This window comes from Mustela erminea, chromosome 9, assembly GCF_009829155.1.
Source record: "Mustela erminea isolate mMusErm1 chromosome 9, mMusErm1.Pri, whole genome shotgun sequence".
NCBI lineage: Eukaryota > Metazoa > Chordata > Mammalia > Carnivora > Mustelidae > Mustela > Mustela erminea.
The window spans coordinates 94,683,438-94,700,402 of record NC_045622.1 but is presented as its reverse complement, the minus strand read 5'-3'; the positions used below and the strand labels follow the sequence as shown (position 1 = coordinate 94,700,402).

The window sequence follows — 16,965 nt, the reverse complement described above, 5'->3', positions numbered from 1 at the left end:
GTGCCACACTTTCCCTTCTCTCTGTCTTAAACATGGGTGGGATGTCTGGAGCCATGGCAGCCGTTTTGCCACCAAGGAAAGTCCACAAAGATCATGGAGGCCAGGCTTTGACAGACAGGACAAAGCTACTGATGTAATGGGGAAAGCCATTGCCTTCCAGAATTCTTGCTATGTGTGAAACACAGAGGGCATCTGCACGAGCCCCTTGAGGTGGGCTTTGGTGTCCTTGCATTCAAACTTTTGCTTACTGATTCAAGACTGTGATGGGGATGCCAAGGAGAAAAGGATTCCAGAAAAGGATCTCATGAGGAACAGAAGCACCAGGAAGAACTCAGGCAGCTGCACAGGGACCTTGCCAAGGAGCTCGGATTCCAAAGTCATGCCCGGGAGACGGAAGGGGGTGTCATCATCGAGGATGAGCCCAGAAATAGGAAGCTTACGAGGGTGAGACTCTACAGGAACAGGGCCCATGAGGAGCCTTCCAGAACAATCGACAGGTGGCCTCAGGACATCGGTTTGGCTCTGGGCGCCGGGCATCCCAAACAGCAGGGTCTTAGACAAGCTAGATGTTCCTTTGCCTTTTGTAGGAAGCTGAGGTGGTCCATGTGTTTTGTGGAGCTGTCCGTGGCCCAGACTCCTCTCATAACGCCCTGACATCCTAGGGGGACACCCTCCTTGGCCAGGTCCTGGGGCAAAGGAGGAGGGACCAGCCCAGGGCTTTAAGGACAGGACACAAGTGGTACTCTTGTACCACTTCTGCTCGCCTCTCCTTGGCCACTGCCTGGTCCCCTGGCCTCGCTGCTGGGGAAGTAGGAAGTGCTGCTTTTCCCTGGTGGCGATGGCATCACGCCACCTTTCCAAAGAGGACAGCCAGCTGGCTCTGGGATGGTATGAGGAAGCAGAGGTCCAGAAAGGGTGTCGTGGTCCAGGCCTGCTGGACCTCAAAGCCTGAGCCCTCCCCTGCCTCCCCTCCTTGTCCTGGAGCCTTTCTGGGAGGCTGAGACCCAAGCCCCTTGGTGGCCTTCCCTGCCCCGAGCTCACATGGCCTGATCTCAGGGCCCCTGAATGTCGTCGTCTGACACCACATGTGCGGGGGGAGAGGTGCTAAGTTCCAAGCTGAAGCTGGAAAGACTTCATCAGAGGGCCAGGGGCAGGCCTGAGCATGTGGCCCCCCCTCCACGGGGCTCTCCGAGGCCTGCCCTGTGGCCCCCATCCCAGTCCCTTCCAGCTTGGCATCTGGTTTTCTTTTTTTTCGTGATCATGACCATGTGAAATTACTTCTAGTTTGCTCCTTGGTTAGCATGAGCTTCCTTCAACAGAACGCGAGCCCCTTGTCTCCCGCCTCCTGCTGTGTCCCCTGCATCTGGAAGTCTCCCAGGAGAGCCTCACGAGAAGCCTAATCAAGGGAGGGGTGTGGGGCATGTCCTGGGCTCATCCTTGTTCTCCCCCTGACTCCCCCTGCCTGGTCTCTCACACCCACACCCACGTGTTCCCCTCTGTGGGAAGGAGGCACCAAGTACAAGGGCACAATTTGTCTCACAGCGGGGGTGGGACAGGGGGCAAACCAGGTGCCGTGTGTCCCCCAGAGATGGCACGTGCAAGAAGGAAAAGGCATTCCTCCCAGGACCCAGATAAAGTCCTCGGGTGGCAAGAGATGCAAAGAGTCTGATAGTTTCCCTGACCTTGGAGGGGAACCTTGCCCCCTGGGGGTCAGAAGGGGCTTCTATATGGCACAGAAGGTGAGCTTCCCCCAAAATAAGATCTAAGGGGCCCCCTCTATGTAATTCAGTTTGGGCTCCCAACCAGCACTGTCAGAAGCTCAGGGAGACCCCCGCCTGGAACACAGCGGAGTCTCAGCTCCCCTTCAGCCCCAGACCAAAGGCCTACTCCTCCAGCTGGGCCAGCGCAGCCTCATCTGCTGCACTGATCCTTCTACTTTGGCTGGATCCCAGGGGCTTCCTGGCCCCACCGAGGAGTCACCTACGGTGACCCACATCTTCAGGCGATGGCTGGGGTGCTCCAGGGCCCCGTGCCAGCATCGCCCCCCACCCTCCACCCAGCTCTGGCCATCCAAGGCCCCCTGCCTGGGGGAGCAGGGCCTGGTACCTGCTTGTTCAGGAACAGGTCCCTTCCCAGCAGACACTCCTCCCTGCTCAGCAGGACCCCATCCCGAGTCTGCGGTTCTCTTCGACAGCAGGCCTCGGGCACCTCGTCACTGTCCAGAGTCAGCAGTCGGAAAACTGATGCAAACCGGAAGTCTTCGGGCCCATTGACGCCACAGCAGCCAAACTAGGAGGACAGCGAAGGGAAGAGTCTGGGAGGGGAGGTGGTGGGAGCTGGGCCCAGGGGGCAGAGGTGGCCAGACAGCCTCCCCCGAGACTCTCATAAGGCAAGGAGCAGAGTCAAGACTCAGCTAGGGGCTGACTCTGTCTGCTGCTCCTGTGTGACCCCGGGAAAGGTACTCAACCTCTCTGAGCCTCCAGTGCCCTTCTGTGTAAAATGGGGGGTGATGGTGACAATGACGGCCCAGAATGCTGCATGGATGGCGACTCCAAGGCCCTGATCAGTTAGTGATATCTGGTACAGGTCCATGAGCCAAGTGGGCTCTGGAGGCGGGACGTTCGCTGTGCCTGGCATCATGGCTTTGAATGCTCATGGCATCCCTGGGGGCGTCACTCACCGTGATCATGACCGAGTTCCAGGTGGCAGAGAAGACATCTGTGTCGTTGTTGCCCTGGTAGTGCTTGGTGAGCTCCTTGGTGAAGAACTCGCGGGTGAGCTGGAGGGAGAGGCAGAGGGGGGGCTAAGATCCCCCCACTCCCTCCCTACCAGCAGCTTGGGGCACCCCAAGAGACCCTGGCCTGGTCTCTTCAGCTAGCTGCTTCTGGAGAGGAGGCAAGGCCTCAGGGCCCCAGGGTCGGGGATTCTCCCAAGCCACTACCTTGGGGTGGCTCCTGAGTCCCCACTCCAGGGCGTATGCCCCCCACGCCCCTGCCCCGGATCACTGGGATTCCTCGGATCACCAGCTAGAATAGGAAGTCAACACACCCACCTCTGGGCAGCGAGCCCAGAAGCTCTCTCCACCCTGCAGCTCTTCTCAGAAGCAGGGTTTATCCAGGGTGGGGGGCTTGCCCCTCACCCCACTCCCTCCCCTCTGAGCTGTTCCTCAGAGCCACAGGTATGCCCCAGGTCCCTGGCCCTGAAGAAGGGAGTCTGAGATCTGGTTTCCAAAGGTCTTGGGAAGGCGCTCCCGCCCTCCACATATTCTCTTCGGGCCTCACCACCGTCCTCCCTTCTCTCTTCCCTGCTGCGGTGAGAGGACCGGGCCCCATGTGGGGCCCAGCTGGAAGGCTCCATTCCTGACACACAGAGTGGCTGCCTCTTCCCCTCTGTCCCTGGCTTGCCTTCCTGCTCCTTCAGACCAGCTTGTGAGTCTGGACCCCTCACCCCTCTCTTTCCTTCCCCCTCCTGTTTCCAGGCACACCCCGCCGTGGCTGGCCGTGCCTGGCTCCTATAGACTCGGGATGGGGCTGGTGCCCTGGGTGGTTGGCGCTCCTGGAAAAAGGCGGCTGGTGAGGGCAAGTTGCCCAAACTGCATACTGGCCGGGACCTCAACCGAGAGGGCCCTGCTCTGTCCTCCTGCACGTCACATACCCCCAGGGCCTGGGGACAGCCTCGCCAACTAGCCTCTGCCAAACGACTATTGCCGGGCATGGTGTGGGATGGAAGATTCCAGAATCAGGTGTGGGTTGTATCAGGTGCTTTGGAAGAGCAGAGACTCTAAAGGACCTTCTGATTCTACCTTCTGGAAACACTCTCGCAGGAAGAGGGTCTCTGGGGTGGTGGGTCATGATTTGGGTCGGAATTGCTGGCTGAGAGGCTACCGACTCTGTGAAACCCTGTCTGAGGAGGGGAGGGGCTGGCCCCCAAGGGAGGCCGGGGCAACGGGAGGCCCACACTTACATTTTCCCTGAAGATGAAGGCCAAGATGGCCGCTGAGAGCTCCGCCAAAAAGATGATGAGGATAAACAGGAAGAACTGTGAAGAGAAGAGGTTTGTGAGCCCCGAGGGTGGTGGGAAGGGGACAGGCGACTGCTCGCTGATGCCCCCGCCCATCTGTCACGCAGTTGACCCAATGTACCAATTTCATGAGACGAGGGACCCTCACTGCCCTACCTCAGACATCTTTTCATAAGCAGCCTACCAACAAGTCATCTTCAGAGTCAGCAAGCTTATAATACAAATAGGAAAGAGTACACAAACAAATATGGCTTCCAGGCAAATGGCACCCCTTCCACGATGCCCCTTGTGCAGTGTTCAGCCTGAACAACATCACCTCGTAGCCCTGGAAGGTGACTGAAGTTGACCTGTTTGGGCTCTCTCCTCATGGAAATCTGGGGTTCCTTGGAGACCCCAGACTGGCTCCCCAGCCCCCGTTCCCCCAGCGCCACCTCTCCCTGCCTGGCCACCTCTCCTTTCCATGAGCAGTGAGGAATTGATGTTGACCTTCAGGCACAATAAAGAAGCAAGACGGGAGGGGAAGTGACAGGCCCATGAACATCGGGAAACCCAGGCGCTGGAGTCTGAAATCTAACAGACCCCTCTCTGCACTTCTTGACGTTCTCCAAATTGTCCACGATGCCTCCTGTCTGGCGGCCACCCCTCCTCTGCCAGGAAAGCTCCGCCCTTCCTCGTCCACCAGCTCCTCATTTTCCAGACCAGGCTCAGCCTAGCCCCTCGCCGGGTGGGAAGCCATTCCTGGGGTCCCCCACATCACAGTGCCCCCCAGAGATGCCTGCCCAGCAGCAGCTGCACCCCCACCCCCCCAATATCATGAACAGAAGCATTCCCCATGCCTGCCAGTGAAGGTATTGGTACATGGCTGCCAGATGGACAAATGATCCCGGACTGACCCGCTCACCCTAATGACCTTGTTCTCCGCCACAACGCAGACCATGGTCAGTGTGGGCACTGCTTTGGCTGAGAGCCATGGGCAGAAGGAACGAGATGACTTTGCCTTCATTACTCTGCGTCGAGAAGCCCTCGGCATTTCCGGTCTGTGGCCAACCCGGAGCTGTCAGCCCACCTGGAGACCACCAGCAGAGGACCAGATCCCCACCGCCCAAAGGTCCTGCACACCCTCCCAGCCCCCACGGCCCGGCTGCCCTGAGATGTGCAGGGGCTGGAAGGAGGCGGGAGTCCTGCCCTCAGTGTCAGGACAACTCAGCCTCCTTGCCTCCCTTCATGAAAACTCCTTTGAGCCTCAGTTTCCTTGTCAGTAAAATGGGGATGCTCACATCTGCTCCTGGGATCATCATGGGGAATCCTGAAATAAGGGGTATGCAAGTTTCTGTCTGTCGTCAGAAGTTGAGCAAAGCTTGTCGCTGAGGCTCCTCCAACTGTAGAAGGACCGCGGAAGCCAGCTCCCATGGGAGCCCCAGAGGGCCCGGCGGCTGTCAGGCGTTCGCTCAGTGCTGGCTTCCCCACAGACACCCGTTGCTGCTGGCAAGCTCCTGGTACCCCTCCCCTGGATCGCATCTCTTCCAGGAGGAAGAAGGTTTCTGTCGCTTCATCCTCATCCCAGGAAGACCCCAGTCGTGTTCCCTCCCTGACTTTGCAGCTCTAACAGCAGCCGCCCCGCGCAGGCCCTGGGGTTTCTCCGAACTGCTTGGGCTGCGGACAGAGAGCCTTGGGATGGATTTCTAGATGGTCTATCCAGGGTGGGAACAGAAAACAGTCCTGAGACCTGTCAATGGCTTCATTTGTTTTTAAATGTCCCACCCCAAGAAGGACGGCTTCACTCCTTGTCCCTAATGGTCTCCTTCGGCAGGGGGCTCACTGGTCAAGTTGCTTCCCACGTGGGCTCCGGCTTACAGATGCTTGGTCGGTTCTAGAAGCCGATGCCCATCCCATGGCCTTTCTCTTTAGCTCCCACACTGGAGGAAACAAGCCAGAGAAGGGAATGACTATTCCAAAGGTGGGCAGCCCGAAGATGCCAGAGCAAAACTTTTCCTCTTAATCTGGCAATCTGTTCTGCCTCTTCTCTCTCTGCCTGAAAGCACGTTCAGGACTGGCCTGAGGGATTGACTCTTCTGAGCCCTGGGGGGCCTGCTGGGGGCCGAGTCCCCACCCAGAGGGGAGAGTCCCAGAGGGCCTCCTGTGCCCAGGGCAGGCTGCTCCCCATCCCCGGCCCCATGGGACTCCCACTGTCCATTCTGCCAACCCTACCAACCCCACTTCCACGAGAGTCTGCCGGCTCTCATCCCCAAGACAGTGAAAGGCCCCAGGCAGGCCTCCTGGCCCTTCCGTGTGGTCGGTGATGGATGGTGCCGGCCCTGTCTTACATGGTCTCCACGGGACCTCCTCCCTGCCCTTGCCCTCTTGGTGGAGTCACTGGCAGTTCCCAGGCTCACAAAGAGCAGCCCTGGAAATGGTTTCCATCCTCAGCGAGGCGATGGAGCTGGCTCTGGCTACGGATCACAGCTGAGATGGTTAGAAAGTGCAGATGAGCCAGAGCCTAGGCCATGTGCATGCCGCATGCTCAGCGTCCCGGGAGCGTGAGGCCCTCCCGGACGGTGCGGCTGGGGGCTTTGCACAAGGCCGAGGCCGGTGCAACAGAGATCCGCTCAGAGGGGGTTCAGAACCAAGAGGCAGGCGCAGCTTTCCCGGGGGCGAGTGCTGGTGCAGCCAAGTCCTGAGACATTAATGCCCGCCAGCCCTACTGAGAGCTCACCACCACTGAGGTGCCGAGGACAGTCCAAGTCTCCTTTCCCGAGGTGCTCTGGGCAGCCTGGTGAAGCCGCTGTGGTTACCACCAATCCCTCCGGTTACCTGGGGGTAACCTGGGACCCAGAGTGCGTAGCACATAGACCCATAAGAGCCTCCAGGTCTGAAGACTTTCTGATGGCCTGTAGGGTTTCCCGTGGACCAACCCAATACTTTCAGTTTCACATTTGTCAGGTGCTTGCCTGTGCTGGGAACAGAGTTAAGCAAGATGCACATTTTCTCCTTGAGCCGTGATCACAACACTGTGGCTGGGAAAGCGGTAGCATCATCTCCATTTTAGACAAGAGGAACCTAGGTTCAGAGAGGTTAAGTAACTGCCCTCAGGTCACACAGCCAGGAAGGAGCAGAGCAGAGAATAGAATCTAGACTTTTCTGACTCCAAAGCCCATGCCCTTACCATGCCTCTAAGACTACCTCCTCTCTGTCCCTTTATTCCAGGGCTACTCATTGAGCACCTACTGTGTACCAGGCGCTATGCTAGGTCCTGGCAAACTCATTTACACAAGGCAGATGTGGTCCCCATCAGCACGCAGCTTACGTTGAGCCGAGGTTCATGATTCCTGAGATGAAATTCAAGAATGAGCCTAGTAACTCACTGAAGGAGAAAGGAGGGCTCTCCCGAGGTGGGGGGGGGGGGGCTGCAAATCTCCATTGCCATTGCCATTGTCCCCTCCTGGAGTAGGGTTTCCCCAAGCCCTAGATGCCTCTTCTGCCCTCTGGCCTTCTCCCCAGGAAATGACTTCCTCTTGCTTACCAGGGTTACTGCTGGTTATCTGGAGGGGCTCCCCCTGGATCCGGCCACAGGGCTTGTCCTGACACCTCTGGCCTTCCTGGACTTCCCCTCATGAGGCAGGGCCTTTCCCAGGAGTTTTGAGTTAATCTCGCCTCACCCATTTGCCTAAGGACACATTTGCCAGTAATTCCCGAACCTCAAATATTCACCATTTTGCTTCAGATGGAAAAATTAACGAAGGGACGGAAACTGCGATTTTGCCTCCTCCCGCAAACATTTCCAGACTTTTCTAGCCTATCTGCCCATGGGCACATCTAGTTTCAGTTCTCATTTCTAATAAATGTTTACCAAATTTACATTGTTTTTGTGTCATTCAGCTCATTTACCTCTTCTAAGGACACACATCTCATTTTGCTCTTCTTTCCGACCTAGCGTCTTGGTCATCAAAATATAAAAAAAAATTGTTTTGAATCTTCAAATAAATATATTAAAAACATGCTGTGAATGACTCCTAGGCAAGCAACTATGAGAAAGGGATGCCACAAAATGCCCATTACAGGCTGAGATTGTTCTATTGTATGTGAAAAGGGTGTAAAATTGATCGACGGGAGCGTTTGGAAACTGTACCTTTAGAAAAATTGATCATTAGGTGATGTGGTCATTAGGCTGAGGGTGGTGGGGCCCTGGGGTTTCAGCCTCAGAGCGGGGGCAGGGGAGGGCATGCTCTGTTACCCCCACCCCAGCTCTCCCTATCGGCCCAGCTGGTCAAAGTCACTCCCTCTAGGTCCTGTTCATGACTAGTCCTCCCTTCCTCCCCGAAGGCTGAGGAGCAGGGCTGCCAGGCTTCTCGACGGCCCCCCGGCAGCCACGAGGGGTGGGACTTGGATGCCTCTCTTCAGCGGAGACCACCACACGGCCAGTCCAGGTCAGAATAGAGAAGTGGTTCTTCTTATTTTTTGAAGTCGTGAGTCTTTTTGAAAACCTTCCAGAAGTCGTGGCATCTCTCCCCTTTAGAAACATACATGCTCACACAACATACACACACATATAGACACACACACACACACACACACACACACACACACACAAGGCTCTAACGTAATATTTTGCACATAATTCTAGGTGAATTTCAGACATGTGAGTCTGTTTAAGGCTTGAAACACAGGGGACGTGGGTCCAAGAGTCCCCCGTCTGTGACTCGCCCTGAGATCTCAGTCTAATAAGCGCTGGGCTTCAGAGAGGTGAGGAGAGGGACAAAGGCGAGGGGAGAGGACAGGGGGGAAGTAGGGAGAGAGGGGCAGAGACTAGGAGAGCTCAGGAGAGGGGTAAGGAGAGGCAGCAGGAATAGAAAGCAGGAGATGAGAGGCAGAGAGACAGAGGTAGAGAAAGAGCAAGAAAAGAAAAGGATGAACGTAGGTGGGTCTCCTAGATCTCGAGACTAACAGAGAGAAAAGGGAAGACGGAGAAGGTGGCAGAAGAAGGGGCTGCCTTAAGGGCGGGGCCCTGGCCACAGCCGGGACTCAGCTGTCCCTCGGGGGGCTGGAGGGAACCTCAGCTGGTCCCTGGGTCTCGGTCTTCTCCACAGGGACCAATGTGCCCATCTAGTGGCCGGCTCAGAAGCTGCCTGCTTATGGGGATGAATTTTGAGAACCCCCCCAGCCTGCCCGGGCTCGCCCTCCTGTCTTGGCTTCAGGGATGAGACCCGGGGGGGTGGCAGAGCTGAGGCGAAGCGGGAAGAAGAGGGACTGGCATGACGTGGGACCCACATGCCAGCTCCTATGAAAGTCCCCACGGGCTCCCAAGCCTCCTTGGGCCCCCCCGGGGGGGGGGCGGCGCTAGAGAGGGCCTTCCGCCAGGGGGCGCCCACAGGTTTCTTTGTTTCTCTCCAAATGCAAAGTTTGCAGTATTCAGGCCGCTGAAGGCCAAAAGGGACCGGGGTCCCAGAATCACACATCTCACAGCTGATTTCACTTCCTGCCTGGGATGTGGGGAAACTCACTGTGACATGAATGGAGGCCGTACAGACTGCTCTAATCTGTAGGAGAGTGGGGAGGGTGCATGGTTCCAGATCTCCAGTTCCCAAAGCCCCAGGAACAGACACATTGTCCTCCCGCTGACCAGCTGACCAGCCCGCCTTCCTGATCACCTAACTCCCGACCCCTCCCCCCACTCACCCACAAGGAGCACCCGCACCCTGTCCCGCCCCCACACACTTCCCGAAACGCGCTGTGTTCCCCTGGCCCTGTAGCAGGACTGGGCTCCAACTAGAAGCTCTCCAAGCCCTGCGCCCACAGGCCCTCTACTGGGGCGGGAGACCCATCCACCAAGGCCAGGAAAGTAGGCAGAGCCCCAAAGGACACAGCCCATGGGAATATGGAAGGCCAGAGAAACAGACCACCCACCAGTGGCCTCATTTGGTGCCAGCTAAGCTGTCCCTTGTTTAGCAAGTGAATTCACCAAAGCTCAGGGAAGCTAAGAAACCAGACCCAAGCCCCATCACCAGGTAGGGGACAGAGCAGGACGCACACTGAAACCCAGGCCCGCCTGCCGCCCTCTCATCCCTCTGCCCCCAGGCCCCCATGCCTGTCCACCAGGGACACTCCCAGAGGATTGCCTACCCAAAGTGTGATGGCTGAGTCTCTGCAGTGTAGATACAGCGCCCCCACTCTGCCCCGGGGCACCCATGGGTGGGGTGAGGGTGGGCTACTCACGAACAGCAGCAGACACTTGTTCTCGCGGACGGCCCCGCAGCAGCCCAGGAAGCCCAGCAGGAAAAGCAGGCCGCCCATGGCCAGGAGGATGTAGGCGCCCGTGATAAGCAGGGGGTTGGCAGCCACGATCTCCCGGAAGCCGGTGGGGTCCACCATGACCCAGATGCCGATGCCCAGCAGGCAGGCCCCGCCCAGCTGCTCCCAGGGTGGGTCGGGAGGGGGGAGAAGAGGCAGACAAGGTGGCGGGGGGGGGGGGGGGGGTGTGGGGGTGTGGTTAGGCACTCCACACGCACACCATTCCCCCCGCGTGAGGCCCCATGGTAAGCCAGGGAGCCCCTGGGAGCCCCAGAGAACTGGGCAGAAACCTGATTTGCCAGAGACCAGTGTCCAAGCAATGCTTTTCACTGTTTTGCATTTTCAGGGTTACCCAAATCTTAAGGGCATCCTCTAAACCCAACCTCTGATCCACGCCACATCATGGGCTGCTGGGGATCATGTTCTGGGGAGTTTATTTGCCACTTTTAGAGTCTCCTTAAATGTCAGCGCTGCAGGATAATGAGGTCACTTGTGCAAGCCTCTGATTCCACACTGAGTGCCAGAGGGGGACCATGACTTGCTCAAGGTCACACAGCAAGTTCACGTCAGAGCCAGCACTGAATCCCAGGCTTCTCTGACACAAAGTACACAGCACACCCTCTGAGGCCTCTACCATGTTAGGGGCTGGGCAAACGTGGACACGAGCTGGCCCCTTTGTCCTCAACAGGAGCTCTCATCAGCATGTGCTCACCACACTCAAAACAGCTCCTTGAAAGCCTTCTTGTTTACATCTTCATGTCCACGGCCCATCCCTCCAGGCCTTACTCATCTTTGGAGAGAGGCAGCTTAGTCCAGAGAAAGGGTGGTGTCGCTTGCCAGCTGTGTGACCTTGGGTAAGTGGTTTAGCCTCTCTGAGCCTTAGCTTCCTCAGGGGTAGAAGAAGATACAAACTCCACCCTGCCTAAGGTGACACCAAGGAAGAAAGGCCAGTGTGGATAGGAATGTTCTTAGCAAGTTTCAGTAAACATCCGTTCCATTTTCCTTGGGGACAGACAAGAACTGGAAGCAGATCTGTTACAAGAGAACAGTTTGGCCTCATCGGGTTTTGAATGGGGTGCAGTATCTGAAATCCCTGTGTGGTGGGAGGACCAGAGGCCCCCAGAGGTCCCCCAGAGGTCCCCCAGAGGCACGCGCCAGCAATGCCAGGCTGTGGCTAAGAGCAAACTAGTGAGCTCTGGGTGGTTGAGAGGGGTCCGCAGGCTGGCGAGCAGAACTGCACAGCTTGGGTCTCGGAGCAGGAGACAATATTTTTAGTACAGGGGTCAGAGCAGGGGAGTGAAGGAGAGGCTGGAAGGACCTATCACTGGGCGGGGAGAAAGGGAAAGCCCACAGGGACTGCTGATTACACAGTCCCCATGGTCGTCCTGTGCCGGGCCCCACCTTTCTCCTCCGTCCCTTACAAATGCTCTGATAAAAGCTGCCTTCCTGCTCGTTGCTCTTAAGGTTTTGGGGTTCAACAATTGTGTGCTGCTTCAAGGGCACAGACTGAACTGCCTGAGGAGATACAGCCCCATTTCTGGTGGGGACCCTCAACCTTGCCCAGGGCCAGCCAGCTTGGAAGCTGGGTCTGGAATTCACATCTGGAGGGCTCCCTGTGCTTCAGGATTATGGGCAAGGGAAGGACTCCACTAGAGTTGCTGGGATGCATGAAAAAAACAGAAGGAAGAGAGAGAAGAGAGGCAGAGAGAGTTGTTCGTGACCAGAAAGGACCTCTCTTTCCCAGCGACCCTGGCCTGAAGGGCATCAGAGGACTTTTACTCACCCACGACCTGGCTGCACTAAGGTCAAAGGTTGAGGTGGGGTCAGGAGAGCTGGGATGGGGGTTGGCTTAAGACTCCAGGAGTGTGGCTTTGCTCCTGGGAGAGGCCAGGGGCCCAAGCAGAGCCTGCGGGGGGCTGCTGCCAGCAGGTAGGCTGGGCTGGCCATCTGAGCAGCTCAGAGTCTCTGGGCTTTCCAGTACCGAATCCATACGCTGGATGCCGATGGAGCTATGCTAGAGAGTGCTGGCACATTCCAGGCACTTCCTAAACGGATCTTGCTTAATTTTCAAAAAAACCTGTTGAGGTAGGTAATGAAGGGATGAAGATACTGAGGTTCAGAGAGGTGAAATGTGTTTCTGATCACACAGCTGGTAAGATGCAGAGCTGGCTTTGAACCCTGGCTGCTCCCAGCCCCAGAGAGGTTTCAGATTACATGGCGGGGGGGGGGGGGGGGGGGGGGCGGTGGGTCACAGCAGCTCGGACAGTCCACTCTGAGGCCCGCAGCTGCCCTGGGACTCAGGGTTGAGGGGGGCTGTCTCAGGGTTGAGGGGGGCTGTCTCAGCTGCCCTCTTCTCCATTCCCTGCTTCTTCCCAACTCTCCACCAGGGGTCTGATCCTGAGGCAGCCACCAGGACGAAGGCTCCTACCCTTTTGTCAGAGGGCCTGAACCATCCCAGGGGCTGTACCAAACATCTCTCTATGACCATGGGCTCTTCAGAGTGGGGCAGGCGCCACTGGGGGCCTCTCGTCCAGGAAATTCTGGCTGGCCGGGTCCATTTGCTTCTGGCACTGGCCCCTGTCCTGCCCCCAGGACTCTGCCCAGTGTGACTATTTCTAAGCCACGATCTGCTCTGCCCGCCCAGCAGAGGCCTCAGGGGACCCCGGGCACGTTCCAGCAATACTTACAAATATGAAGAAATTGAAGACGAACATCAAATACTTCATGCAGCTCAAACAGTCGCCTTCCATGGTGTTCTACCTGCAAAAGAGCAAGCGCCTCAGTTTCCCTGCTGGGAGACCCCACCTGGGAAGAGCCCTGGCCCCTCCCCCGAGGGGTTCTGAGTGGTCAGCCCTGCCCCTGTGGCCAGTGTTTACTCTCTGGGAGGTAGCTCTTTACCTTGCGGGACCAGAGTTAGGAGTGAGAAGCTCACTCCTAAGGAGTGGAAGCCACCCCACCTGGGTTCAAGCCTAATTCCTCCAGTCATTTGCTGTGTGGTTTTGGGCAAATCACTCTACCCCTCTGGAGCTTGCTCTTTCCAACCTGAGGAAGGAGATTAAAAAGAGAAGCTTCCTCCCAGCCGAATCGCGAAGGTTCACGGAGATAAAGCTGTGGCACACTTAGAACGGCGTCTAGCAGGTGCCAAGCATCCAGGAGGTCTGCCTTGAGACCCGGCCTGATGGCAGAGGAGAGCCTTCCCTCAGGCTGAGAGCTTTTAGGTTGCTGAGGCCATGGAGCCAGATCAGAATCCGGGCCTCATAAACTTCCTGCCGCCCCACACAGCCTCCAGCCTGCAGGACGGTCTGGGGCTGTTCCATGGGGCCAGTGGAGGGGTGTCACAGGGGAAAAGGGGGGGGGGTGGGCGCCTACCTAGGGGTCCAAGCCCTCTTCCTGAGGCCATGCCCTCCTCATGCCCTGACTATCTCTGTCCTGAGACCTACGGCATCTCACCTCCCTAAGGAGCCTTCCCCGTCTCTGCCTAAAAGTCTGCCCCCAGTAGTGAGTCACTGCATATGATTCCGTTCAGCCAGCATTTACTGTGCATCGACTGTGTGCCAGGCGCCGGGGCCTGAAACCAACAAGATGCAGCCCTTCCGCATCCCCGGGGGAAGCAGGCAGCATCTGCTCTCACGAGTCAGACTTCAAGGCCATGGTCACGTCCATATTCAGTAGTCCCTATTGCCATACTTTCTTCATGACGGCCCCCGGGGGATTAATAAGAGAAGCTTCCTCCCAGCCGAATCTCAAGGATAGGGGACTGAATTGGGACAGGGGTCTGAGGTCCACAGGAGTTGAAAATACCCAGGCCAACCTCCCCCAGCTGGTAAGGGGCACGGCTGCAGCTCAGCTTGTTCTGAGTCCCGCTCCAGAAGACCCTGGAAGGTGGTCTGCCCTTCTAGGACAGGACGTGGTGCAAAGGGTTCTGGGAGTACGTGTTGGGTGGTGTCAAATGTGGGGGAAGACGGCGCTTTGTTTCTTTCCACGGTTTTCCATCCTCCCTCTAGAGAGAACTGGGCTCAGTGTGCCTTGCCCACAAGTAAGCCTGATAAGTCCTGCTTACCCTGGTTGTTGCCAGGCTTATTAGGATTAATCTATATCATCATAATCTCCATTTGGGGAGCACCTGCTGTGTGCTAATACTGTGCCGAGTGCTTTCCGCCTATGATCTCATTTAAATCTCCTAACGGCCAGTGAGGTGTGGGCACTGGTTATGGCAAATTTTCAGGTCAGCCTGGCAAGGTGTACGTGATTATCGGCCACAGAGCGTGCAGGAAGCAATGCTAAGATCTGACACTGAAGCCCATGCACAGTGCCTGGGACACAGCAGGCTCAGCAAATCTGCCCCCTACCAACCCCAGACCATAATCCGATGCCCTCCCAACAAGGAAAGCCTCATAGACGGAGCTACACTCGTCTCCTGCATTCCTAGCTCACTACACTTTGTGATGACAGGACCAGCCCCATGTGGCACTTTGGTCGAGGCAAGCAGGTTTTTAAAAAGTACATTTGAATCCATGCAGAGAAAAGCAGAGGCAGACCCTGCCGTTGGGGAAGGGTGTGCAGAAAAGGCTGGTGCCTCTCATCTCCTCTCCTTGTGGTTTTTGCTGGTGAGCCAAGCATTGACCTTGGCTGGGCAGTGGCCATGGCACCACTTTAGGCACCTGGGAGTCCATGAGGAAAGTGCTGGGTCAGGCAGGCAAGGGCTCTGGGCCCCAAAGGCTTCCCTCCTTTCGTTGCCCAGCTCCTGCCAGCTGCTCTGCTCAGCTGATCGTGTCCGATTGAGGCCAGAGCCGAGCAAGGGACACTGAGGCAGGGTCTAGAAAATCCGAGCCAGATGCGCTTTCTTATTTTATCGGGTGGCAGAACCCAGTGCATCAGGAGACACCATGACGAATCCAAGGCTGCTCCAAGAGAAAATCAGGCAGTGACCCTGAGCCGAGGGATCCAGGCTTGAAGCCTTTGTGCTTCCAAGGTGCCTGGCCCAAGGGCTTTTCTTAGATCAGGTGAGAGGAGAAGGGGAACACAAGGTTCCTGGGGTCACCTGGGGTCACCCGGCTGGTCGCCACCCCTGGGAATAAGGACATGAGCATTTAGTAGGTGTAGGGCCCCATCCTCCACACTAGACACGTATGAACTCACAACAACCTACGAGATTAGTACAATCATCATCCCCATTTTCTAGAGAAGGAAACTGAGGCAGGGAGAGGCTAGGCGACTTGCCCAAGGCTGCAGCTGGTGAGTGGGGAGGTTGAGATTTTAACCCAGGCCGTCTAATTTGGAAGAACAAAGGATGGAGGGCATGCATATGTGTGTGTGTGTGTGTGTGTGTGTGTGTGTGTGTGTGTGTGTGAGATGCTTCTTTCCTTCACTGAGCTGTAGCCTGACTTCATGAAGTGTCATCTGCCTCCAAAGCTAGAATCTGGTGACCCCACCCACTCCATCCCAGGGATGTTTCAAGCGCCCCCAGCCTCTCTGCTCCCACCTCCTCTCTCTCACCCACATGTGGCCTCGGCCCAGGCCTGGTCTCCCTACTTCCAGCCACACCCATTCCAGCCAGTGATCCCAGAGGGGCCTTTCAGCAAGGCATGTCCAGCCACATCACGTCCCCCGCTAACCGCCTAGGCTCTCCAGGAGACCAGCCGCCCCCTACCTGCCCTATCCCCCTTCTGCTGGGATTGCCTTGCACCTCCTCCCTTCCCACCTAATCCCTGTTCATCCCTCAAGGCATCACCTCCTGCCCTGACAGCGCCCCCCCCCCCACAATCCTGTCCCTGCCTTCCCAGGAGCTCCCACGGCCTCTGCTGATCTCCACCGCTGCCCCCTCCACACACACACACTGTGTGGCATTACGTCACCAGCCTGGAGGCGTGGGATGGCAGCTGTGTCCTCCTCCTGGGGCGCAGCAGGGATTGGTACGTGGTCTGGATTGCACAAAACCTGGCCACATAGCGAATGTTAATTAAACAGCCTGGGCAGGAAGCCTGGTGCGAGGCTAAGGGCTTTGTGGGTAGCGCGTCTTTGTGTCCTCCGACCCCTCCAGCAGTTAGAAGGAGGGGGGCATGAGGATCCGCACAAGCAGGGGGGCTCCCAGCTTCCTCCTTTCCTCTCTCTGCTGTGCCCTCCAGAGTGAGCACAGTCCCCACGTGGCTCCTTCTGATGCCCCATTGGCCTGTCTTTCTCTCCAGATCTCCCGATAGGCAGGATCAGGAAGACCTGGCCCTTCCTTTGTCCTGGGACCCACCCTCCCAGTGGGTAGTGGGAGGGCTGAGATTCCTTGGGGACCCCCAGGTCTGGCTGGCCAGCTGTAGAGCCAGCCTGTCTTCCGATTGGTCTGCGCCGGGGCCCACCTGTACTTGACCATCTTGACCCTCATCCTTAACTATAGTGATCTCTGTCTCTTCCATCAGCCCTCAGCTCAGGCTCTCTGCCTCCAGAGCAGCTCCCCAGGAGGCCGTCTCCAGGCTCACCTACAGCAGTGCCCCATCTCCAGCCTTCTAGAAACAGCATGTCACCTGAATTTAAACATCATGGTTCTGAGCATAGGCTTTGGAGTTGAACACACCTGGGCTCCGATCTTGGTTCTTCATCTTTCTACCACCGTGTCTTTGCTAAATGACCCAAACTCTGGGAGTCTCAGTTTCCCCGCCTGCAAGAATGGAC

General features: G+C 57.1%; 1 protein-coding gene across 6 annotated transcripts in view; it reads right to left on the bottom strand.

Annotated features, from left to right (window-relative positions):
- TSPAN18 (tetraspanin 18) overlaps positions 1–16,965 on the bottom strand; it is a 175,867-nt gene that overhangs the window by 3,906 nt on the left and 154,996 nt on the right. For all 6 annotated transcript variants that reach the window (XM_032356509.1, XM_032356506.1, XM_032356510.1 and 3 more), the window contains 5 exons: positions 12,993–13,065; positions 10,231–10,425; positions 3,964–4,038; positions 2,681–2,779; positions 2,107–2,289 (listed from right to left, as the gene is read on the bottom strand). In XM_032356509.1, the coding sequence (XP_032212400.1) occupies positions 2,107–2,289; positions 2,681–2,779; positions 3,964–4,038; positions 10,231–10,425; positions 12,993–13,055 (615 nt within the window). In that variant the 5' untranslated portion in view covers positions 13,056–13,065. The remainder of the gene's footprint in view (positions 1–2,106; positions 2,290–2,680; positions 2,780–3,963; positions 4,039–10,230; positions 10,426–12,992; positions 13,066–16,965) is intronic.